This window comes from Raphanus sativus, chromosome 7 (assembly GCF_000801105.2).
Source record: "Raphanus sativus cultivar WK10039 chromosome 7, ASM80110v3, whole genome shotgun sequence".
NCBI classification, from domain to species: domain Eukaryota; kingdom Viridiplantae; phylum Streptophyta; class Magnoliopsida; order Brassicales; family Brassicaceae; genus Raphanus; species Raphanus sativus.
Window position 1 is genome coordinate 22,665,859 of NC_079517.1, and position 25,365 is coordinate 22,691,223.

The following is a 25,365-nucleotide window of genomic DNA, read 5'->3' on the forward strand; positions in this document are numbered from 1 at the left end:
TTAAATAAGTAGGAGTAAGAGTTAGAACATAATTTTAAGTACTCTATCCGTTTCATTTTAATTTAATTTGTCTCTTCTAGACTTATGAACATATATTAATAAAACATGTAGTTTTATATATTTCCAAGATAAAAATACAATTCTCTATACACCTAATTATATTTTAACCAATAGAAAAATATACAAAAAATCTTATTAATAAATTTTGCATTGAAATTCGAAAACGATATTTACTTTGAAACAAAATTTTTTCTCTAGAACGACAAGACAACTAATCTGAAACGGAGGAAGTATATATCTTCACAAAATTTATATTAATATTTATTACAGTATACGTGGAATAATACTTTAACATGTATAAGTTTATTTTTAATAGCTAATTTATATTTTGTTATAATGAAGTAATATTTAACAGAAGATAATCTTTTATAATAATTATGTTATACCAAATATATAAATATTTAATATTATCTTATTTTCTTATTTTATTAGAAAGAAGTTTCCTTTTTTATGTGCCATTAAAAAGGCTGTATATATTATTATTTTTGGTAGAAAAAAATCCAAATTAATTTTGACATAACACCAGATATACATCAACCGTAGTTACTAATGATTCAATTGCAGCTACCAATTTTACAAACACACAGTAATCACACATACACATTATCAGTATAATTTTATACACAAAATATGTTTCTTCCCACATGCCAATAGCTCTTGTTAAATTTCTTCCTTTAGCCTTTCCCTCCTACGTCTGTCAGCGTGCACATCACGTGACATGACGATCCCGTGTTTGCCTACGCGCCTATGCTGCTTATGCTTGCCATCTTTATGGACTCGGTGAAGTTGTTGGTAATAGTGAGACTCGTTGTTGTCAGTACGCTCAAGCATCTTCTGCAAATTAACGTCGTCGTCCTGCCCACGATGATGACGGTGTTTGTGTCTCTGTTGTGTCGTCCTACGATGCTGTGTATGCGTTTTGACACCATGGCGAAGTTGGTGATGGTGAGGACGATGATGATGGCGGTGGTTTACACCGTGTTCTCTAGTGTGTACTAATCTATGATGATGCTCTGAATCAAAATGATCTTCGTACCAATCGTATAATGGATCAAAGAGTCCCTTTTGGTGTAAGAGCCAGACAAGGACACAAGCTGTGAGTTTATATATAAACACAAGTACCGTTAGTTAATTCGTTTTGTAACTATAATTTAAGGTTTTGCTGTTGCGGTTTGAAACGCTTACTGGTTGGAAAAAGAGCGAGGAGGAGACCAAACATAACCATCCAGCTTAAGCAAATGTATTGAACATGGCAGCTGAAGTCAAAGAAACTCGAGCATTTGTTTCTGCACAGATCATTAATTCATCATCATTCTCAAAGAATGTCAAGAGAAGAGTTAAGCAAAAGTGTTTAACCTGCAAGTGTCTCCTGTGATGAAATCGACTAAACCATTCACGAGTTTGGTCCATATTAGCCTAATCGACTCAAAGAAACCTTTAGGACGAGTTTCTGGAATTTGAAATGGATTAGTAACCTGCAGTGTTTAAAAATACTTTTCACTCAGTGATCTGACAAGGACGTTCATCAGGTACCGAACCAAACTGTTAGAGGAAAAGAACCTGAGTTCCATTGTCGAGTACAGTAGCTGTCGTGCTGAACTGACACTCGGCTCTGTCCACTTCGCTGAAATGTGAATCCTTAAGTATAGCTACACACACAGAAAAAAAAAACAAAGCATTTTTTTTTGTTATGCAAAGAATCAGGGAAACGTAAGAGTAACACTTCTAATGGTGGAGTTGAATCACCTGTGCACATATATTTTGCAGCCTGATCTTTTGTAGGGTATAGCTTAAAAGATCTAGTTGTAACCTCATTTGGTTTTATAATGAAGTATTGTTCCTGAAACAATATATACAAGTTTGTAATATTCCTCTAAACAGTTATTGTTCTTTATAAGAATAACTGATCAGAGTAAGTTACCTCAACGAAAGCCACACCTTTGGAGCAATCAAACTGCGCAGGAGGAAATAAGATGCAATTACTATATGGAAGGAACTTTCAAGCCATCAGACGAGCAGATAAGATTCAGTTTTAGAAGGTGTTACCGTTAAGCTATAAGAAGCTTCTACTTCACCAGTATTCTTGGTTGTGACCGCAGCAACTCCAAATTGTGAAAGTGCCTCGAATGTCGGTATTACAATGTTTATGATCTTACCAGGACTCCTACAACCACATAAACGTTACTTTACTTTATAATCATAGTTCTCATAAAAAAAAGGGTTGAAAACTTTTTAAATTTACTTCTGGAAAACGTATTCAATATCATCAGCTCTTAGTTCAATCATTAGATTTGTGTTGAGTGTTTCCGTGACTCCAATGGAAAACGAGTGAGGCCCTGAGTTCTGTATCATATAAAAGAAAAAAATCTGATAAGCCAACCACAAATCTTTATGTTCAACTGATTCAGAAAACTATGAAAAGCTGAAAACATAACTGGATGTTGATTAATCCTCTCATATCTTCCTTCTAGTCCATACAAAGGAAATTGGTGTCTGCTGATCCTGTTCACATCTGCCTGAAATAAAACTTGTATGAAACAATGTTAAAGAAAGGCTATAACTTATAACTACTGACCTCGCGGAAGTTCCATAGTTGATTACGCAAGCAACTCCAGTATGGTGCAGCGCAGAAACTTGGTTGGTTGTTGAAAGCTTCGTAGCCAACACCAATCTTGTCACACTCTATGCCATCCAATGTAAACCTCACTCTCTCAAGCAGCATCCACATTGAGTAGTTTCCACCTAAGCTCCCTGGTTGTCCCTCTACAGCCGTCGTCTCTCTTGGGATTACAAGATAGAAGTCTTCAAAAGAAGGAATACTTGTGTAACCAGCAAAGTCTCCTATGAGATTAACCTTTAGGAAATTATCATTTGCAGTTGCTGTCCTATTTTCAGGACCAATGATCACTTCCTGCAATTAAAAAAATAATAATTTATAAAAGACTGAACAACTCAGAACAAAGCCAGTTTGAAGTAAACATACTGAAACTCTAGTTCCTGTCTTCAACTCCACACGCACGCTAAACCCTAGAGACCGTTGTCCGATGCTGAAAACGTGGAACCTAGAGGAGAGAGATATCAATCAAAATTCAAGAAGCATAAGTGTAAGTAATAACATGGGAGGAGGATTCGTACCAGTCACCTGGAAAGCGTAGGCAATGAGCAGTGTTTGCTTTGCCTTTTATCAACCTCTCAACTAATCAAAGTCAAGCGAAGAAAATGAGAGTTGTAATATTCTACGAAAACGTACAAAAGAGAGTGAATGTTTTGAAACAACGTACAGATATCTCCACAAGATGAAGGCAATCTTCGTTGCGGTCCACATGGACAACAGACAGGCTGAGTCTGAACTAGAACGTTGCCTTTTTCATCACGCAACCTGTTCCAGATAAGTATTACCCGTTAAGCTAAACAAGAAAGAAACAAATATAAAGAAAAAAATATATATATAAGAAAGCTTTTGCCTCTCGCATATTTCTACAATATCTGGTCCAGCATCTGGCTCACACTTTCGGGTCGTAACGTGAAACTCTTGAGGTTTATAAGGCACATCCTGGAGCAATATTAAAACAACTCATGTTAATATAATAATCATCAACTTCAAAACCAAACCCATTTAAAACTTTTAGTCAGTCAAACATACCCTAATGTAAGTTAGGTCATAGAGAGCATATGCTGCTGATTTGTTCACTGTGATAACCGGTGGGATCCGTACGGTTTGCATGTTGGTACTCGAGTTATCTTCAACCTCGACGATCTCGGCTACAATCGAAGCCTCTCCTCCGCTCTTATTCGTTAAGAGACCAACACGTTGATGAGTACATACAAGATTGCTATTATTCATCGCAAAAGTTAAAACAACAGTTAGAGACTAAAGAGGCTTACGGAGCCACTGGGCACAGCGAGATTCAAGACGATCTTAGTTGTGCAATTGAGATTCCCTGAGTCGTTTGTCTTCTCGCACTTCTCGAGCTTTGATTTCGACAGTATCTCGAGTCCGCCCACTTCGTTAAACACTCCGAGGAAAGTTCCGGTGAATACATAAGCCATAAACAACGCGTGTTCCATTTCTTTCAGAAGTCACTCTTTGTCTCTCTGCGAGACGCGAAATGAAAAATGGTGGTTTCTTGTGAGAAACTGCTTCGTCTTCTATTTTTCTCCAACCGTTGATTTGGTTTTCTATTTTCTTTCCTGGTAGAATTGGAGTTTAAGTGAACCGAACCGTCGGGTCGTTCGTAGCCAAGTGGCTGCTGAGCTCTGCCTTCGGGCCCTGACGTCGGGGGTTCGACCCCCACTTACCTCAGTTTGAGGATTAAAGGTCCAAAAGTGACCAGTTGACAAAAAAAAAAAAGTGAACCGAACCAAACCAAGCCAATGTAAAAAAGTAAAATGTTTTTTTTAAAATTTTTTTTTTACTTCTATTCGGAACAAAAATAATACTGGATTTGATCATTTATAATTTTATATCAATAAATGGACGAATTATTTGCAATATGTTCATGTAATAACTTATAATTTTACACATTCAATATTTTTGTTTTCTTACTAACCCAAAGTAGATTTTGATCCGTGATTTTAAAATATGGAATTAATTTTTAAAAGAATTATTTAATAGTAATTATAATTGCATTCATAAGTTATATATTTTAAGTTTTATATAAATTTATTTAAATTTGTAACTATTTTTTATTTTAGTTAGTTTTAAGGTAGTTTTGAATTTATTTTTAAAAAAGATTCTATATAGACTTTCTTAATTTAAATATTTAAAGTTCAAATGAAAATAATTTACGAGAATCATCATTTTTTAGTTAAGTGTATAATTTTATATCCTAGTTTTAAATTTATTAAATAAAACAAGAACATTAAATTGATGTTAATATATTCATATTTTAAATTGAATGATCTGTTTAAAGGACTTTTTCTTTTTGAAACTCATATTAACTCATTAAAGGAAGTTAGTTGGGAGCCATAATTGCTCCATTAACCACAGGGTTCTCAACTACATTCAACGCAAACTTTGCTAGCCCATCAGCTTGTAGGTTTTTCTCTCGAGAAATCCAAGCAAATGAAACAAAAGTAAAGGAGGAAGATAGAGATAAAATGTCTGCAACTACTCCATAGAACTCAGGAATGCATTTCCCAGAGTTTAGTGATTTGATCAGCTGGGCAGAGTCTGCTTCGAAGACCACCGACTTCATTCCCTCTCGTACGCTCAAGCGAACCGCCTCCCGGAGTGCTAAACCTTCTGCCATGAGAGCTGAAGCCACGAAGTCCATTCGCTTGTGGAAAGGACGATGTACAGAGGGAGAGAGGACTACTGATAGAGATGCGGAAGCTTAATAACGAAATCAAACTCAAACTCTCCAGGAGAATTCGAATTCAAAGCCGGATCTTGTTCTTGACGAAACAGTCGACAAAACAAAGGGGTTTAAGAGTTCTTCTCTTCAAGCTCAAAGAAGCTCAGGTTGCAAAAGCAATAGATTAATTCCACGTAGTGATTACAATAGATCCCTAGGGTAATATATACACCAACTAAATAGATACAGATAACTCCCAATCGTAACTGAAATAAACCATCCTTATCTTTAATAAAACAAAACCGAAATAAAAATAACAAATTTCTTCCTTGCTATCCACGTAAGACGAGCAGTGTGCAAGTCTTCAACGGTCATAAGATGCGCTGCATCAGGTCTCCCCCGGTGAGGAAAGCTTCGTCCCAGAAGCTACAGGGTCGTTATCACCATGGAAACGGGACAAATGCTTCACATTAAAGACGTTATGTGTGCGCAGGTGGGGAGGAAGACGAACACGATAGGCGTTGGGGTTGATGCGTTCCAAAATCTCCACTGGACCAATCTTGCGGGAACGAAGTTTGTTATACTCACGAATAGGCAACCTGTCCTTGGTCAAATACACCCAAACCAAATCTCCCACCTGAAAAAGTACTTCACGCCTCTTGACATCTGCAGCTTCCTTGTACTTCACAGTCGCCTGCTCCAAATTCTCCTTAGCACGACGATGTATGGACTCGAGCTCAGAGATGAAATCAACCGCTGTACCATGATGTCGAGACTTATCTGGCAGGACTGACAAGTCTAAAGGACAGCGAGGTACTGTTTCATAAATCACCTGAAAAGGACTATAGCCCAACGTCCTATTCACAGCATGGTTGTGAGCAAACTCAGCCTTGCCAAGATGAGAGTCCCACGACTTGATGTTGTCGCCCACAAGGCAACGCAAGAGATCACCTAACGCACGATTAGTAACCTCAGTCTGCCCATCCGTCTGCGGGTGATACGCAGTGCTCATATCCAAACTTGTGCCAAGCTGCTTCCATAGAGATCTCCAAAAATGACTGAGAAATCTAGTATCCCTGTCCGAGACTATAGAAAGGGGAAGACCATGGAGCCTGTAAATCTCACGGAAGAACAACGTAGCAACATTGACTGCATCAGTGGTCGTTTTACAAGGTATAAAATGGGCCATTTTCGAAAAACGATCCACCACGACAAAGATCGAATCAAAACCTCTCTGAGTACGAAGTAAGCCAAGGACAAAATCCATACTCACGTCAGTCCAAGGCTGAGTAGGAATGGGTAATGGTAAGTAAAGACCTGCATTAGTTGCTTTACCCTTACCCTGCTGACACACACGACAACGGGACACAAAACGCTCGACGTCCCTGCGCAAGGATGGCCAGAAATAAGAGTGCGAAACCAACTGAAGTGTGCGATCTCGCCCCACATGGCCCTCATTATGAAGCTCGCTCACAATCTGAAGCCTCAGACTGCAGTCAGGAACGCAAATACGCAAATCCTTAAACAAAAAGCCATCGTCCAATGTATAGTCAGAAGTAATCCCAGCAGTAACATCCGCTAATATCCGAGAGAAGAATGGATCAGTCGGATATAACTCAGCAAAAGAAGCAAAGCCGACAACAGAAGCATGCATTGTAGACAACAATGTGTGACGCCGACTTAATGCATCTGCAACTCTATTGAACTTCCCTGGCTGGTGACAAATAGAGAACGTAAACGGCTGCAAGTAAGCAATCCAAGAAGCATGTCGAGATGAAACCTTGGCTTGGCTATCAAGATGGCGCAGAGCATCATGATCGGTGAACAGAATAAACTCGCGATGCACCAAATAGTGACGCCAGTGCTTCACGGCTTGCACAATAGCATATAATTCTACATCATAAGTAGAATAGCGACCACGAGCCCCAGCGAGCTTTTCACTGTAATACGCGATCGGTCTCCCTTTCTGGCTCAACACGGCACCGATGCCTAGTTTTGATGCATCGCAGTGCAACTCGAAGGTCGTCTCAAAGTCAGGAAGAATCAAGATAGGAGCAGTCGTGAGCTTCTCTTTAATTAACTCAAAGGCGTCTGAAGCCTCCTGAGTCCACTCGAACTTGCCATCGCGCATGCAACTAGTAATAGGAGACATGATCGTACTGAAATGGCTCACGAAAAGGCGGTAGAAGGAAGCTAATCCGTGGAAACTGCGTACCTCAGACACTGTTTTTGGGATCGGCCAAGACCGTACGGCCTCTATCTTGGACTCGTCAACAGACAGTCCTTGCGAAGACACCACATATCCTAAGAAAAGGACTTTCTCGACGCCAAACTCACACTTGTGACGAGCTGCAAAAAATTTCTCTTTGCGTAAGACCAAAAGTACCTGGCGTAGATGCTCTTCATGGTCCGAAGCAGAAGCACTGAAAATCAAAATGTCATCAAAGTAAACGACGACGAATTTTCCTATAAAAGGACGTAGAGCTTGATTCATGATTCTCATAAATGTGCTAGGGGCGTTGGACAATCCAAAAGGCATGACAAGCCACTCGAATAGCCCTTCCCTGGTTTTGAAAGCTGTCTTCCACTCATCTCCAGGTCTGATACGAATCTGGTGGTAGCCGCTTTTCAAGTCAATCTTCGAGAAAATTGTAGCAGAACCGATTTGATCAAGTAGATCATCAAGACGAGGAATCGGGAAGCGGTATCGGACAGTAATCTTGTTGATCGCGCGGCTGTCAACACACATCCTCCACGTACCATCTTTCTTAGGGATGAGAAGAGCCGGAACAGCACAGGGACTTAGACTTTCGCGAACATATCCCTTCTGTAACAGATCCTCTACCTGTCGTCGCAATTCCTCATGTTCTGTCGGGCTCATTCGATAATGAGGACGATTAGGCAATGATGCCCCGGGGACAAGATCGATCTGATGCTGTATGTCACGAAGTGGAGGCAAACCCGTAGGCAGATCCGCAGGAAAGACATCGGTAAACTCTGAGAGAACCTGATCCAACGATGAGGCGGTGACAGACGCAAGGGATCGTGAAGATGATGCAGGAAAAATGGCGAAAGCAATGCCTTCCTGTTTAAGTTCTGAAACAAACGCTCCATAAGAACAAAGCATCGTCGTGTTGCGAGGTTGGTGATGGTGCTGCACTTGTGGAGGTGGTGACGGAGGTGCTGGTAGAGCATCATCACGGGATGGTAACAGAACGATCTTGTGAGTTTCCCAGTAGAAGCTATACGTGTTCAAAGCACCATCATGAATGATCTTTCTGTCGAACTCCCAAGGACGTCCCAACAGAAGGTGGCTCACATCCATAGGCGCTATGTCACAATACGTACGATCCTTGTAGAAGTCTCCAATCGAGAAGGAAACCAAGACGCGGTGAGTGATACGAATGTTCACTCTCTCGTCAAGCCATCCTAGCGTGTACGGTGCTGGATGTGGCTCGCGAACTAAACCGAGTTTGTCCACTGCATCTTCAGACATAACATTGCGGCAACTTCCTGAATCGATGACAAATGTGCACACACGACCATTAATAGTGCAAGTGGAACGAAATATATTCGTTCGAAGCCATAGGTTATCTTGACGACGAGGAGCCGTACAAGAGCGCCTAACAACAAGCAGCTTCCCAGTGTCACCTTTGACAGGTAAGGCTGTGTCCTCTGCGTCGTCATCTTCTCCGTAAGAATCATACACAACACCATTGTCGTCTGGTTTCTCATCGGTAACCAAACCACGGCGGTTTTGATGAGGGCAAACAGCATGGCGATGACCCTGTTCACCGCAACCGAAGCACTTGATTGCTGGAAGACGAGCCGATCGTCGCAGTTGATCCTCCTGTTGAGGTTGCTTAGGATTTGCAGCAGCTCCTTGCTCAAGTTCCTTATTCTGCGCAGGAGCAGAGGACGACCCCACCTCAGACGTCCGATTGCGTGCCACAGAAGAAAACCAGTTGGAAGTCGAAGACTTCGCCTGTTGCTCAAAAGACATAGCTCGTCGCTGAGCCTCAGCAATCGTTGTTGGGTCGAATTGAGCCATGGCATTCTGCAATTGGGTCCTAAGACCACCAATGAACCGTGACACCAGTTGTTCCTCAGTATCAAATATCTCTGTCCGAGTCAATAATAGAGCAAACTCCTCAGTGTACTCCTCTACTGATCGCGATCCTTGCTTCAAATTTTGCAGTCTGTTGTAAGTAAGGCGATCGTAATTGTGGGGAAGGAGCGCAGAGCGGAGGTGTTTCTTCAGTTTTTCCCAAGTCTGAATGGGATTGCGACCGTTGCGCAGGCGAGTAACCTTCAGTTGCTTCCACCACGATGCCGCATGACCACGGAAACGCATAGCTACCAATGGAACTCTGCGATCTTCTGGTACTTGCTTAAAGTCAAGGATTTCCTCAACAGAGACCATCCAATCCAACAGTGCGTCCCCGCGAGTGCCATCATGAAACTCCGGAATCTCCACTTTGAAGCCCGACTCCCATCGTTGACGCCCACGATCAAAAGCCTCATCGGGCCTGTGTCGTCGCTGATCACCAACAGGTCCAAACCCCGCAAACGGGTTGACCCTATCCTCCTCCTCAGCATCATCTTCTCGAAGGCGAGGAAGTTGACCCGTAAGTCTCTGTGCGAGCATATCACCCATCTCCATCATAGACGCATGAATGGTAGCGTGAATGCTTTCTTGCATCGCCACGAGGGTTTGGCGAAGCTCCGTCCAGTCTGCAATTTCACGGTTAGGGATTGCAGCATCGTTTGTCTTCTTCGGAGGCATTGTCACGAGATGAATTGGATTCCCAGAACGTACTGTATCTGATACCAACTGATAGAGATGCGGAAGCTTAATAACGAAATCAAACTCAAACTCTCCAGGAGAATTCGAATTCAAAGCCGGATCTTGTTCTTGACGAAACAGTCGACAAAACAAAGGGGTTTAAGAGTTCTCCTCTTCAAGCTCAAAGAAGCTCAGGTTGCAAAAGCAATAGATTAATTCCACGTAGTGATTACAATAGATCCCTAGGGTAATATATACACCAACTAAATAGATACAGATAACTCCCAATCGTAACTGAAATAAACCATCCTTATCTTTAATAAAACAAAACCGAAATAAAAATAACAAATGTCTTCCTTGCTATCCACGTAAGACGAGCAGTGTGCAAGTCTTCAACGGTCATAAGATGCGCTGCATCAACTACCCATCCTAGTCCCGCCATTGTTCCACTTTGGAGACCAAACAGCATCTGATCGAATCACTGTCGAGCCCGGAGGTGGTTGGCTCTGTTTCAGGGGTCGCGATGGTCTGTTAACAGGCTCCTGTTTCTGGTTAGATTCCCATTCCTGCGCCAGTTGTATCGCCATAGACAGTGTATCTTCGGGAGAGCATGAGAAACCTTCAAACACAAATTTGTTGCGGGCTTTCCAAAGGTTCCAGAGTATCCAGGGAGCCAACGATTTGGAGGTGATTCCCGCTGGTGGTAAACATTGGTTGGAGCAGATCGAAGGCCACGAGTCAGCTAAATATATCATTCCGCTGATTTTCACTTCAGACACGAAGGGGGCGAGACGCCAGACCTTCCTTGCATACTGACATTGGAAAAATAGATGAGTAATAGATTCTGAGGCTCCACACCTTTTACAACTTGGATCAGCCGGGACGTGTCGATCTGTGAGTCTTTCCCCACCGGAAATGCCCCTTAAGCAGTTTCCACGCAAATGTCTTAAAAATTGATTTTAAATGTAAAAATATACTTCAAACTCAATAAAATGCAAAAAAATAATGAAACTAAAACAATTTTTATGACCTAACAAAAAAACTGTAATCACTATGCAGAGGTGGAACCAAATGAAAATGCAAAACCGAGATTTTAAAAAAATTAGGGACAAATACTTGTTGAAAGCGTATATATATATATATATATATATATATATATATATATATATATATATATATATATATTAAAATATAAGAAAACTCATAAATTTATGACTAAAAATTATATGATTCAAATTAAAATAAAGCATTTATTCGTGATTTATAATAATTTAAATGATTTCATACTAAATTGTGAAAATAAAAATAAATTAAATGTATAAAAAAATTATCCTATTAATTATTTTTACATTTCATAAATAATTGAAACTATATATTTGAAAATATATGATATATCTCTAATACAAAAACTATGCATAAGTTGACAAAAAAATGCATAAAGATAATTTATGGTATTGGTTTTATTATTAATATATTTATATTCTGTCTATTTTAATATATTTAATTTTGAATTTATATAAAAACATAAAACATAATTATTTATTTATAGCATTGCATTGTTTTAAACAAAAGCATATTTCTAAAACAAAATCATGTTTTTAAATAAGAAATTTTAGAAACTTTTTGAAAGCAATATTTCACGAGCTTTGTTCCAATTTCAATTACCAAAGCAAAAAACTGACTCAGATGAAGCTTCTTTGTAACCTAGTTATTATATACTCCATCTGTTTCATTTTACTTGTCGTTCTAGGTTTATGCACACAGATTAAGAAAACATATGATTTTATATATTTTCAAGATAAAACACAATTACATATATATCTAACCACATTTCAACCAATAGAAAAATAAAATGGAGAACTTATTTAATAAATTTTACATTGAAACTCTAAAATGACACTTATTTTGAAACGAAATTTTTTCCCTACAATGACAATTAAATCGAAACGGAGGGAGTAATAGTTTAAATATATTATACTTGTATTGTATATCCAGCTTGTGTATATCCAAATAGAATTAAAAACCAAAATCGAGTATTAAACTAATAATATAGAAGGTAATAAACACTAGGGCATTCTCTACATTTGCTATCTTATATATAAAGTTTGGTTCTTCAAAGTTGCTAATTGACATTTTGGGACATATGTAAATATTTTTTCTAAGACTGTGACATGATATAATTTCTTTTTGTTCAGAATTTACAAAAAGATTTAGGAAAAAAAATATTTGTACAAAATATCTCTTTTCCCACTGAATTTCATTGATAAAAAAGAAATGATACAAGATTGAAACACTAAAGCCGACGGAACACATACACTTCTCCGGAAACTAAACCCACAATGGGGGACCAAGAGCCCAAAACATACAGGCTACATACCAAAAAAGAAACATAGAACAAATCATAACACTCCTTAAGCAAACCCATAAACAAACACTCAAAAGATACAAGAGTAAAACTTAAAGAGACGATGACTAGCCGGAAGTCTTGCAATGAACTAAGCAAGACAACACGTAACATAGAAGACTTATCCGTGAAGAGCCAAGACCTCATCTGAACCACAAGTTCACGGTGAAAACACCCAAACCACAACGATCTCATCTGAACCTCATGTTCACGATGAAAACCAACGAACCACTACTCCTGTACTAAGGCAGAAACCATGAAGAAACAGTCTAGAAGGAAAGCCTCACTCAAACGCACCTTCATATGAAACCGTTCGCGCCTCAGCCTCATTATATTGCTTCACTACAAGAAGCCCCCGAGAACTAATAGAGAGCTAAAGCATACCAGGAACAACACTTATTAAAAGGGCGGAAAGCTAATCGAAAATATGATATAATTCTTTTTTGTTTAAGATTTAAAAGAGATTTAGAAAAGAAAAATTATCATTACAAAAATAGTCTTTTAAGATTCGTTCTCCTTAGGATTTTAGAAAATAAAAATTACTACTACATACGGTCTTTTCTAATAGATAATTTGGCGTTAGAAATTATAAACAAAAAATATTAATTGTTTCACCCAAAACGATTGTGACATGTGTCAATTTAAAAAATAGGTTGGGAACGTGTCAATAAAAACCTGTCATTATATGAAAATAATTTGTTTTCTTAAAATTTCTATAAAAAAGAGATTTGTAAAATATTTTTTCCTTTTAATCTGAACCAAATAAGATTTCTTTTTTTTTCTTTTTAAATCCTGACTAGGGAAAATTCAATGGTGTTTTTTACTTAAAATTTTTAATGATAAATGATATTCGTGTTCACGCACACCAATTAACCTAATGTGCACACTACCACAATCGAATGGTATGTCGATGTAGCACTTTAGGATCGAATCCACAGAGACCAACTCTTACACTTTATTTCTATAGGATCAATATTAAGCTAAAACAATATGGGGGTTTTGAGTTTTGTAACGTGCAAAGCAAGTAAATAAATGCAAAAAGTAAATTCAATTTAAAGAGAAGCCAGTCTAGGGTTACTTCATCGGGTGCTAAAACTTGTGAGCTAAACAATTATTCAAGTGCTAATAAGAACAGTCTAGAACTCGGATCACTCAAGTAGAACAGTCCACTGTCGTGGTACTACTCACTATGCTGATCGATCTCACCGTCTAACTGTCGTTGAGGTGAGAGGCGATCGCAAGCAATAGAGATCAAGTCCGATAGGTTCACAAAACACCCTAATATCTACTTTCGCTGATTAGGGATGCAATGCTCATTCAAAACAGATCTAGCAACCTAAGCACTTTTGATGATCAGATTAAACCTATGATCTAACATTAAGCGGCCAGTTTAATGCAAGCAATAAGAACAGTTATGAATGAAGACAATCAATGGATTCACTTATCTATGTTTAGCTCACGAAATCAACACCCTAGAACCCTAGACAAGCTAGCCGACTACTCAGCCATGAACATAGAAAACACAGAGTTCATAGATGAATAATACTGCATAAATATAACAGAAACAAAGAGAGGGTTCAGGATGATCTTCTCTAAAACGAGAGAGAGAGAGATCCTTCTCCCTTTACAAGGTATGAAATCACAAAGTAAAAAGCTCTAGAGTCTGTTTCTCTATGAAAAGTAGCGTAGAATCATGTAGAAAAATAGAAAAAGAAGTTATATCAAAAGCCACAGGCGGCCAGAGAGAAAAAAGGATAATTAGGGCAAATCCCGAGATGTTGTATTTTCCTTATTCGTCGGGAACAATCGCGGGATCACTCCGTCTGCTTGTTCCGCTTGATCGGGAACAGTCATCAGACTGTTCTGCGTGAAAATCACCAAACTGCACTGTTTTCTGCTTCTTTTGTTCCAGCAGGTCCATCTCCCATCCAGTGCAACTCCAGACCTGTAATGACTCGAAAAGGACTAGAAAGACTCGATAAAGACTTGAAAACCAATTAGAAAACATATATACAATGATGTATAAAACACCATATATCAATTCCCCCAGACTTAGATCCTTGTTTGTCCTCGAACAAGACCAAGTATCAAGAACATGGAGAAAGGTTTGAAAGTGTGGGAACTCTCCTATTCTCAGCAACCATACCTTAACCACGAATCTCTGAACCATACAAGCAGTAAAACTATGACAACACACCCTTACCAGAACCCCACTGACTGCTGTTCGAAAATCGGCTCCATACTCTACATCTCAAACCTGAAAAAGCAACACTATCGAGACAGAACTCCTTACATTCATTTAAGAGCAGCGTGAGCTTCTCATCACAAGCACTATTCAGGGTAGACGGGCTAGGTGTGGAACATGCTAATTTTATGGTGGAGCTAAAGAGTGTTTAGGGGCTACCAACTTTTCGTAGTGGATGCAGGATATCGCGCAAAATAGTCGTGAGAGGACGGCTCCATTGATGTCCACAGTCCCTTACTCGTTTTGCTATCTCAGGAGCGATTGTTCTTCTCGTTCGGGAACAATCATCAGACTGCTCCGCTCATCTGTCTGCTCCTCATCCCTTCATATTGATACCTACTCTTCTGCTCGACCTTCCCAATGGCTCATGTATCCTGAATTCTTCTCCTTCTTCATCACCATATGCTAAATAAAATGAAAGATAGATTTTTTTTTTTAAATTTTTTTTTTTTTTTTTTTTTTTTTTTTTACAAGTACAAAAAGAGATGGTGAGGTGACGAAGAAGGAGGTAACATGTGATGTCAAGGATGCCACTGGTGGTTTTGATTCAAATCATTCTGGTTCTCCACCCATGTTCTTGAACAGCTCGTTGGTTATGGAGCGGTTTGCTCCCTTAATCTGCTTGTTCTCCTTCTGACTGAATCTGCGCAGCAGTAACGAGTAAGAGGCTGCGTCGATCCTTTCCTCTCCGACCTTTTTGCACATATCTGCACATAGAACACTGAAAAACAAATGCATGAAGGCGGAATAAAGGCTAAGGCGCAGGGTGGGAACTAGCTAAAGATGAGCTAGCCACTCAGGAACAACAAGATGGATAGAAAGAATAAGAAGTCCTGAGTGTAGTTCTCGTTTCCCTGATCTAGTGCCCATAACAAGAAGAATTTCAGTCCAGATTAGGTTCAAGTTATTTGGAGTTAAGTCTACCCAGTGTAACCTGATCGGCTGAGAACTTCTGGAGAATCAAGTGAGATATGTCAGGGTGTTCCGGGTCCACATGTGTGTCTTTCGCCACTGCTAAGGTCACTGAATAAGACAACTAAAGCACGAGGTGGTTAGTGATCAACACAGAATAAGGTCCTAATTCCCACAAAACTTTGACTGACTCGATCCTAAAAACTGACTCAGACTGACTCAAAAGATAAACAAAAGAAAGAAACGAGTTAGTAAACGACGAAGACCCTCCCCCAGACTTACTTCACAACGTCTCGGTGTGAAAATAAATCAGAGAGAAGGTGAAAACCAGAATATACAAATTTTTTTGGTCGAGATACTTACCTGGAGCGGGTGCTCCGAAAAATTCTGGGTGTTCTGTCGCCAGATTTTCACCTGGGCGGTTGTTCTTGGCTCCTGCAGAACAGGGAGCTCCGTTTCTGCAACCCAGAATTTTTCGAAGTATCTCGAATTTTTCTGCTTTTTGACCTGAAACTCAATAAACTAAAACGAAAATAAGCAAACAAAAACAAAACCAAGTTATATTTACACTTACCAGTGGGTTGCCTCCCACCAAGCGCTTGGTTAAAGTCACTAGCTTGACTTGGTGACAGGGATCAGTCGGGTTGAGCATGAGGGCTTGTTCCAAAACAAGCTCCACAATCAGACATGTTCAGCTTCAAAACTCTGCTCAACAACCCTTTCACAGCAGCTTCTCCTTTCTCTTTCAGCTCATCAGTGAGAATAACTCTGACTTTAGAGAAAGGTTTAGAGGTACCCTTGCACTTTACCTCATACTCAATGAATTTCTCATCACACCAGTGAGGTGTCAAAGTCATAGTAGGATCTCCTTTGACCATTTTCTTCTGGACTTTCTCTTTCACCCTTGCATTCCCACTGAGTTTCTTGGTATCATTGTGAGGATCTCCATTCAGAACTTCCTTGAACTCACTGTTTTTACCAAGCTCCTTCCTTGGAACAACCTTCAGCTTTTCTCCACAGAATACTGAGATGCAAGAGGCGTGTAGTTTCTGAAATCTGGTGGGAACAGCCTGATAGAAGACATTCTTGTTGATGTGGGAGAAGGAGACTCTCTTATTAGGCATATCAACGATTGCTCCCACTGTAGCCATAAATGTCCTTCCTAAGATCAAAGGCATCTCATGATCCTTGTTCATCTCAACAACCTGAAATTCAGTATGGAGAACACAGTCCCCAACTTGGACAAGAAGGTTGCGAATGGTGCCATAAGGAACTGCTCTGGAAGAGTTTGCAAAAGTCAGAGTCACCTGAGAAGGCTCAACATCAGCAATGCCCAACTTGTCTACAATCGCCTTTGAGACAAGATTCACACAAGATCCAGAGTCACAAAGAGCTTCCTCAAATTCTACTCCAGCAATGGAACATGGAAAAGCAAATTTTCCAGGGTCATCTACCTTAGGCAACACCTTCAGGTGTCTAGGTGGAATCGGATAGGGAACCTTAGGAACATAGACTCGCACTGGTGGAATATCAGTAGATCCGTCGGGAACGGGAGCAGTCGCGGGAGCAGTCACTCTAGAACTAGCAGACTGCTCTGTTCTCTGTTCTGCGCCCAGAACAATCTCAGCGAACAGTTGTTCCGCTTGTTTTTCCTCAGATTTGTCACGGCTCTGCTCGGTTGCATTACAGTGCTCAACCCTAGGATTCATCACACTTTTTCCACGAATGATCTCTTGATGTCTTTTAACAGTTTCAGCAGTTTGAGCAAGCTGAACATCAATCTTCTTTATGTGGTTGCTCACAGTATCATATTTTGAATTCAGCTCAGTGAACATGCTGTCCATCCTGGTATTGATGTCTACGGTAACCTGATTCAGTGCCTTGACCTGAAGTTGCTGGCTCTGGAGCATCTGCTGCATCATAATGTTCAGATTTTTCAAATCATCCGGCGGACTGTTCCCTGCAGTTGGAGCACTCGCGGCTGGAACAACTTGCTGATTGCTCTGCGGGATGGTGTTCTGATACCCAGATCCTTGTGCCTGGTTGTTTTGCAGTAGCTGATCGACCTTAGCTGTCAGTTCTTCAATTTTCTGGGTGTGTACACTGTTGACTTCTTTGGAGCGATCGCTCTCCTGGTTCTCATTGGTTGAGCTAGATGCCATGTTCTCAATCAGCTTGAGCGCTCCATCAGTGGTCTGAGTCATGAAGTCTCCATTGCTCGAAGAGTTTAGAGCACCTTGGTATTTCCAGTCCACCCCATCATAGAAAATGCCCACGAGGTAATCATCATCAAATCCATGGTGAGGACATTCTCTCTGGTAGTCATTGAAACGCTCCCATGCGTCACAAAAAGGCTCATCATGGAGCTGTCTGAATGAGGTGATCTTGTTCCTCAATGTAGCTGTTCTCGCCTTAGAGTAGAAATGGTTGAGGAACGCTGATCGGACCTGTTCCCACGAAGTGAGAGAGCCGGTAGGGAGAGAGTTCAACCACCGTGCAGCTTTTCCATCAAGAGAGAATGGGAATAGCATGCACTTGATGTAGTCTGGTGGCACACCATTCGCACGAGTGAAACTGCAGACTTTTTCGAAATTCTCAATATGCTCCATTGGAATTTCTGCAGAGAGACCAGAGAACACTTTTCTTTGCACCAGATCAATCAGAGCAGGCTTGATCTCGAAGTCCTGCCTGGTGCAGAGTGGAGGAACAATGGCAGAGCGCGTAGTAGGAATGTTCCGCGGAAGGTTTCTCTCCCCGATTGGAACAGTTTGCGCTGCTTGTTCCTGCCGCGCGAGAGCAGCCTGTTGAGCAGCATCCTGTTGAGCTTGGATGGTCTGCTGCATCTGAAGCATCTGCTGTTGCATCAGTTGCATTGCTGCAGCGAGATCATCTTGATGACCGTGATCACCCATGGTGGTGTCAGTAGGCCTTGGCTGTTGTCTGTTCTGATTTTCTAAACCTTGCGAACTCCTGCAACAAAGAGAAAAGAGCAAGTTAGAGGTCTTAGACTAAATAAATAACCGAAAAATAAAGGTAAAAAGATGGTCCCCGGCAACGGCGCCAAATTGATATTCGTGTTCACGCACACCAATTAACCTAATGTGCACACTACCACAATCGAATGGTATGTCGATGTAGCACTTTAGGATCGAATCCACAGAGACCAACTCTTACACTTTATTTCTATAGGATCAATATTAAGCTAAAACAATATGGGGGGTTTTGAGTTTTGTAACGTGCAAAGCAAGTAAATAAATGCAAAAAGTAAATTCAATTTAAAGAGAAGCCAGTCTAGGGTTACTTCATCGGGTGCTAAAACTTGTGAGCTAAACAATTATTCAAGTGCTAATAAGAACAGTCTAGAACTCGGATCACTCAAGTAGAACAGTCCACTGTCGTGGTACTACTCACTATGCTGATCGATCTCACCGTCTAACTGTCGTTGAGGTGAGAGGCGATCGCAAGCAATAGAGATCAAGTCCGATAGGTTCACAAAACACCCTAATATCTACTTTCGCTGATTAGGGATGCAATGCTCATTCAAAACAGATCTAGCAACCTAAGCACTTTTGATGATCAGATTAAACCTATGATCTAACATTAAGCGGCCAGTTTAATGCAAGCAATAAGAACAGTTATGAATGAAGACAATCAATGGATTCACTTATCTATGTTTAGCTCACGAAATCAACACCCTAGAACCCTAGACAAGCTAGCCGACTACTCAGCCATGAACATAGAAAACACAGAGTTCATAGATGAATAATACTGCATAAATATAACAGAAACAAAGAGAGGGTTCAGGATGATCTTCTCTAAAACGAGAGAGAGAGAGATCCTTCTCCCTTTACAAGGTATGAAATCACAAAGTAAAAAGCTCTAGAGTCTGTTTCTCTATGAAAAGTAGCGTAGAATCATGTAGAAAAATAGAAAAAGAAGTTATATCAAAAGCCACATGCGGCCAGAGAGAAAAAAGGATAATTAGGGCAAATCCCGAGATGTTGTATTTTCCTTATTCGTCGGGAACAATCGCGGGATCACTCCGTCTGCTTGTTCCGCTTGATCGGGAACAGTCATCAGACTGTTCTGCGTGAAAATCACCAAACTGCACTGTTTTCTGCTTCTTTTGTTCCAGCAGGTCCATCTCCCATCCAGTGCAACTCCAGACCTGTAATGACTCGAAAAGGACTAGAAAGACTCGATAAAGACTTGAAAACCAATTAGAAAACATATATACAATGATGTATAAAACACCATATATCAATAAACAAGAAAAATTGTAAAAATATTAGTGATATTGAAAAAATGAATATTGAAAAAGGAAACTCTTAAATATAGTTAATATTTACTGAAAATAATTATTTGATAGTAATTTTATTTTTCTAAACAAATTATAATTGTAAAAGATTATGTGATATTAAATTCCTTTTCTAAAACCTTAAAAACTGTAAAATAATTTTTGATAATTTTTTTAGATTTGTATCATATGTTTAAGTTCTAACAAAAAGAGAATTGTAAAAAGTTATTTGATAACATTTTTAAGAGAGAATTTGATGATGAACATGAAACTAAAAGTTATTTAATTAACAAATTAGTGTTAAAATAATATTGTTAAAAATTGTAAAAATAGTAATTTAATTATTATTAGTAAATAGAAGTAATTATTTGATAGCAATATACCTTTTCTGACATTCTAAAGAGGAGAATTTTGTAAAAGGTTATATCACAGTAATTTTCCTTTTCTAAAATTCTAAACAAAAACGTAAAAGAATTTAATAGTATTTTAATTTTAAATAAAAAACAGATTTATAAAATATAATGTTTTCTTTTTAAAAAAAATCCTAAAAGATAAAATTAATGATATATTACTAAGATAATAACAAAATGATTTTTAAAGTAATTATAAATATTATTAATAGTAATTTTTCCATTTTAAAATCATAAATAAAAGAGAATTTCAAAAGATTGTCTGATAGTAATTTTCTTCTAGTATTTTTACATGTGTTAAAATATATAATGATTATAAATATATATACAACGATAATAATATATTTACTGTCAGGCCCTGCCAGCCCATCCGTTTATAATTATTATTTTACCAAAATCATTTTTTATTGTCATTGTATATATATTTTTAGTTTTGAGATAGTTTAAGAGATATCAAAATTTTAAATATATAAATGTCATGTGTCACAATCAAGTTAATCAGTGATTTTGAAGAATAACCTTAATATAATCTTTGTAATTATATTTTCATTGACATTTTTGAAAATAAAAGTTATTCTTAAATAGTGAAATTACGTAAAAAGTGAAAGAAAATATGATTTTTCCAAAAGATCCGAGAGTCTTTTCCCGATCAGCCTATAGTCGGGACAGTGAGAGACCGCCCTACGCTTCTACGCCGTGGAATCTGCCGCGTTGACCGCGTTCTTGAACATGTTTAATGTAACGTAGAAGTTTCCAACACCTTCTTGAACATGGAAATGTAACGTAGAAGTTTTCATCACCTTCTTGAACATGGAAATGTAACGTAGAAGTTTTCATCACCTTCTTTGTAGCATCCCTATCCCCCGGGGATCGACCGGGGTTATCGAAAGGGAGCTATAGGCATGCGTATACCCTTATAGGCAACCCGCCATGTCAGTTACTGGTTCCATGAGTCGACGATCGCATTGCTTTCTTTGAAATTCTGATCCACCCGTATCCATACACTTCTACTTACAGTCCTGCGCACAGGGAAAAGGAAAGGGAGGGTCTGAGTATTGGGTTACTCAGTGAAGTGACTCTAGACCAGCCTGCCCGCAAGACACTCTACATTACTCTATGCGGGAACCAGGACTGACTAGCCACTACAATCAACAATGCATCATAAAACATTTCACAACATCAATTCTAGCAACCTAACCGTCAATCAATACAATGAACTCAGTCATTGCTACACAACACTCATTAATAGAAGAGACCGACCCGACAAACAAAACAAGAGCAAACTGACTCCAATCAACCTAGACGTAGGACTCTATAGCCGTTTACGGATGTCCCTACGCGTTCCGGCTTATCCTGGACGGCGCCTCTTCCGAGCATCCGTACCCGCCCAGCTTCCTAGAGGCTACCCGGATTGCAGCACGTTGGCCACCTTGCACTGTCTGCCCCCCGGCCATTCATAGCCTTACACAGCCACCTTCTTTGGCTTGACTCAATCCTAAGGCGCCACTACACTTTCTTATTTATATCCCGCCCTCGCGCGGTTCATTACACATCACAACACATCACACCCTAGACCTAGACGCCCACCCATTCTCGGTGGCCCAAGCAGGACTACAAACAAGTTCATTGACACTTCCACTTTCACATTCTCGTTCTCTTACTCATACTCACACTTCCTTTTTCACTTACTCATTCACTTACACTTAGACTCTTACTCATTCTCATGCTCAAGACACCACCCGATATCGGTGTCTCACACTGTACACTTCACATAGATGATACCAAAGACAACTCGCTAACATACAGGCATCCATCACTTAACACAAGGGTATCATAAACAACCGTTAAACAAGATGCTAAGAGAAATCTCAATCATCACATGGGACCAAACAACACACAAGCATTCATTATACGATAGCCACATCAACACAAGGCAGTCCATTAATGTCCCTTTTAATCAGTACGATAGTTCTTATGCATCATGGTTCATGCATCTAGCAACCTAGATCCCTCATGAACTAACACCCTAACTTCCACGCAAGAGCTAAACAAACCTAGTTCCAACAAGAATAATATAAAGGACTTGAGAGGAAACTGGGTTCGGATCACCTCACTTTAACTTAGAGCTGGACACAAGAGCGAGTGAAGATGAGATCTGAACCACCCGATTAATCAGCTACACCACCACCACCGGCGATCACCACCACGACCACCACCAACACGCCGCCGGCAAGGAGAGAGAAAGAGAGAGATCGGACGCCGAGGAGAGAGAGAAGAAGAAGAGAGACGCGCGGAAGAGAGGAGAGAAGAGAGAGGAGAAAAGAGAAAGACGGCGGCGCAAGGATGAGAGCTCGACGGCTAGGGTTTCCAGTTCTCCGGGAATCTCTGCAGAGCTCCGCCTCGATTTGTGAATAGGACAAAAAGAAGGTGGCTGCAATCCTTTTTATAAGGATGGGGAGGAGAGACCTAGGTTTTCTAGCTAATCGGGCCGTAGAGAAGCCCGATCCCATGGAAAAAATGTTGGGCCCGGGATAGGGATGTTACAATCTCCCCCACTTATTGGAATTCGGCCCCGAATTCCGCTCGTGTACTCCCAATACTTAACATCCTTTCCCCAATATTTTTCCAACGGTTTCTGCAATTCAAGCTAGCCCTTGGTGCGAACTCACTGCAGCTTTATACTACTCCCAAGTCACTTCAGGCGGTACTACTTGCTTCGAGGTTTCATAGGTCTTCTTTGCTTTGCCTTGTTGTTCTCCCCCACTTCGATCAAGCATACCCAATTCCTAACACTCGTCCTTTCGTCCCCGATTTCGGTGTGACATCCACTCGTCCTTTGCCCGCTAGCGGTTTCAGGGTGTTATCCGGGGCGCTTATTACTATCCTTACTCGGCCCCAATTGGTGATGTCGGTGTTGGTAACGCCAAAGACAATGGTTGAAAAACTGCTTGTAACCCAGAAACAAGATACTCTTCTTCTCTGCCCACCGTTTCAAGAATGGACAGCGGTTGTGCACGGTCTTCTGCTTTAGCACTGTAGAAGTCAAGCAGTGGAGTGTCTCTGTCCTGCCACCTCACAAACTCTCTTTTCCAGGTAGACAAAAATTTTCCTTTGGAAGCGCAACCAGTGGCTTAGCCTGGGAATACTTTGCAAGGAAGCTCCGCATGAAACTGATGATCGTGAAGGTTTTTCCAGAACCCGGAGCATGAGCCACGATACAATCCCCCTGCGGTGAGGCACCGCCCACAACCTCAAATGAGCTACCCGATGAGGCTTCATCTTGCTAGCATGCGTCGGATGAGCAGGGAGCCCACCTATCATCCGCCCTTCTGCAGATAACTAAATCTCAAAATCTGAATCCCCAAACTTTTAATCCGAGATTCGGAAGCATACGGTCTTGTGCACCTTTTCGCTTTACTGAAGTTCACCTCCACAATATCTAAGATGCTTTTGTCAATAACTCCGCAGACACGGCAACCATAACCCCTGTCGTCCCTTAGCATGAAGGAGTGCGCACCGCCTTCCACTTCATCGGTCTTTGATTCATTGCATGAGGTCTCTGCATCCTTGGAACACACTAATGACATGGTCTTTTCATTCCAGATATTACCAAGATCCTCATCTGCTGCTTCAGACTCATTACCACTTTCATCATCCTCAACGCCCGCATAGACACCCTTATCGTTGACCACACCATTTCCAATGGCAAGGACCTTTTCTCTTCTCGTTTGTCCCACGCAGACATCTCTGTCCAAGACCATACCGTTTTCTATAGCAAGGAGGTTGTCTCTGCTACTTTGTCCCTCCACCAATGCAGTAATGGCACAAGACATCTCCCGTTCCTTCCCCAAAACAACCTCCTCAAAAGCGGACTGCGGCGTCACAGGCACCGCATCGCCTTGTCCCTTCTGATGCTGCACCAGACTCGACTGAAACGGGTGCTTGGGTTTCTAAATAGCATCTTCATCACATCGTCGGAATCAAGAATAACAATCTCCGTGGAAGGGACCACACAGAAAGCCTTCTTCGAACCATTATCATCCAAGTCAATCATGCAATCCAAAGCCAGCTGATTCTCCAAACTCTAAAGCTCTCCTTGCCATCCTCTGCTGCTGTTGCTCCAAACACAGTATGCAAGCGACGGATACGACCAGATGCAGCGCTTCACCTGTCCCATCCTCAGGTTAGCCACCCCTTCCAATTCCTTAGTAACGCTCCCGAACTCACCACCGTCTAGAGCCTTGGCATGTTGCCGACCGCAAAGGGTTGAGAAAGGTCGTTGACTTTCGACGAGTTCCTTAACCGCTTCGCTTCGGAGGAGCCGAGAGAGAGTCCGTTATCACCAGGCTCCCTTTTGCGGTGACCTTTAGAGGGAGGTTGGAGAATCTCCATGAGGGAAGCAGAAATCCCTAACTGAAATGGTGCCACACCCTGGTACAGTTCCTGCTTTCGGACGCGTCCCTCCTTCCCGGTTTCGATGACTCCTACTAAATCCGAATTCCCGAAAATGAACTATAATCGTCCTACTCCCCGCCCTTATAACCCGAACTTTAAACCTTTGCTCGCTCATCTTAAAACCAACGAATGAATTTGATAGATAAATGGAGTAGGACTACAATAGTTCAGAAATGCCTAAGGCGTCTGCACACACGCTGTCACGCCCCCAATCCTGAGAAGGATTGTCGGGACGGACTATGGCTCGAGGAAACGAACCAGCCGATCCTTGTGATCAAAGGCAAGCGTTCCATAGTCCAAATACAAAGGTTAAGTATGAAAAGACTTAACAAAATAAGCTGAGAAAGAAATAGACAGCTAGAACGAGTTAGACGGTAGCTGGACAAAGTGCACGAGTAGCTCGACCAGCTCACAGAAGCTCAGTAGAGTGTACTCCAGCTCCCTCACTACTAAGTCAGCTCCACTAGCTGGACTACTAGCTCACTCAGCTGGGTCAGCT

The 25,365-nt window shown here is 40.7% G+C and overlaps 1 protein-coding gene, 1 non-coding gene and 1 pseudogene across 2 annotated transcripts; 1 reads left to right on the forward strand and 2 right to left on the reverse strand.

Moving 5' to 3' along the window:
* Positions 1-612: 612 nt before the first annotated feature.
* LOC108836564 (protein HAPLESS 2) lies at positions 613-4,225 on the reverse strand. Its single transcript, XM_018609708.2, has 16 exons — positions 3,946-4,225; positions 3,704-3,847; positions 3,525-3,613; positions 3,342-3,439; positions 3,196-3,256; positions 3,044-3,122; positions 2,636-2,971; positions 2,496-2,576; positions 2,303-2,403; positions 2,107-2,224; positions 1,982-2,014; positions 1,807-1,900; positions 1,621-1,709; positions 1,417-1,535; positions 1,246-1,346; positions 613-1,154 (listed from the first exon to the last, which is right to left on the reverse strand). Exons 1-16 carry the CDS (start codon positions 4,126-4,128, stop codon positions 721-723), a joined length of 2,160 nt encoding a protein of 719 aa, XP_018465210.1. The 5' UTR covers positions 4,129-4,225; the 3' UTR covers positions 613-720.
* Positions 4,226-17,996: 13,771 nt separating this feature from the next.
* Positions 17,997-18,103, forward strand: LOC130498172 (small nucleolar RNA R71). Its single transcript, XR_008937094.1, has one exon. It is a non-coding gene; the product is annotated as a small nucleolar RNA R71 (small nucleolar RNA).
* Positions 18,104-23,271: 5,168 nt separating this feature from the next.
* Positions 23,272-24,803, reverse strand: LOC108838886 (protein CHROMATIN REMODELING 35-like; annotated as a pseudogene).
* Positions 24,804-25,365: the final 562 nt, after the last annotated feature.

What these genes read in the sequence shown, in the direction of transcription:
- LOC108836564 (XM_018609708.2), bottom strand. Translation starts at nt 4,128, where the DNA reads ATGGAACACGCGTTGTTTATGGCTTATGTATTCACCGGAACTTTCCTC. An exon ending in TCGCTGTGCCCAGTGGCTCC is followed by an intron (nt 3,848 to 3,945) that starts GTAAGCCTCTTT and finishes TTAACGAATAAG; the next exon opens with AGCGGAGGAGAGGCTTCGAT. An exon ending in ATGACCTAACTTACATTAGG is followed by an intron (nt 3,614 to 3,703) that starts GTATGTTTGACT and finishes ATATTGCTCCAG; the next exon opens with GATGTGCCTTATAAACCTCA.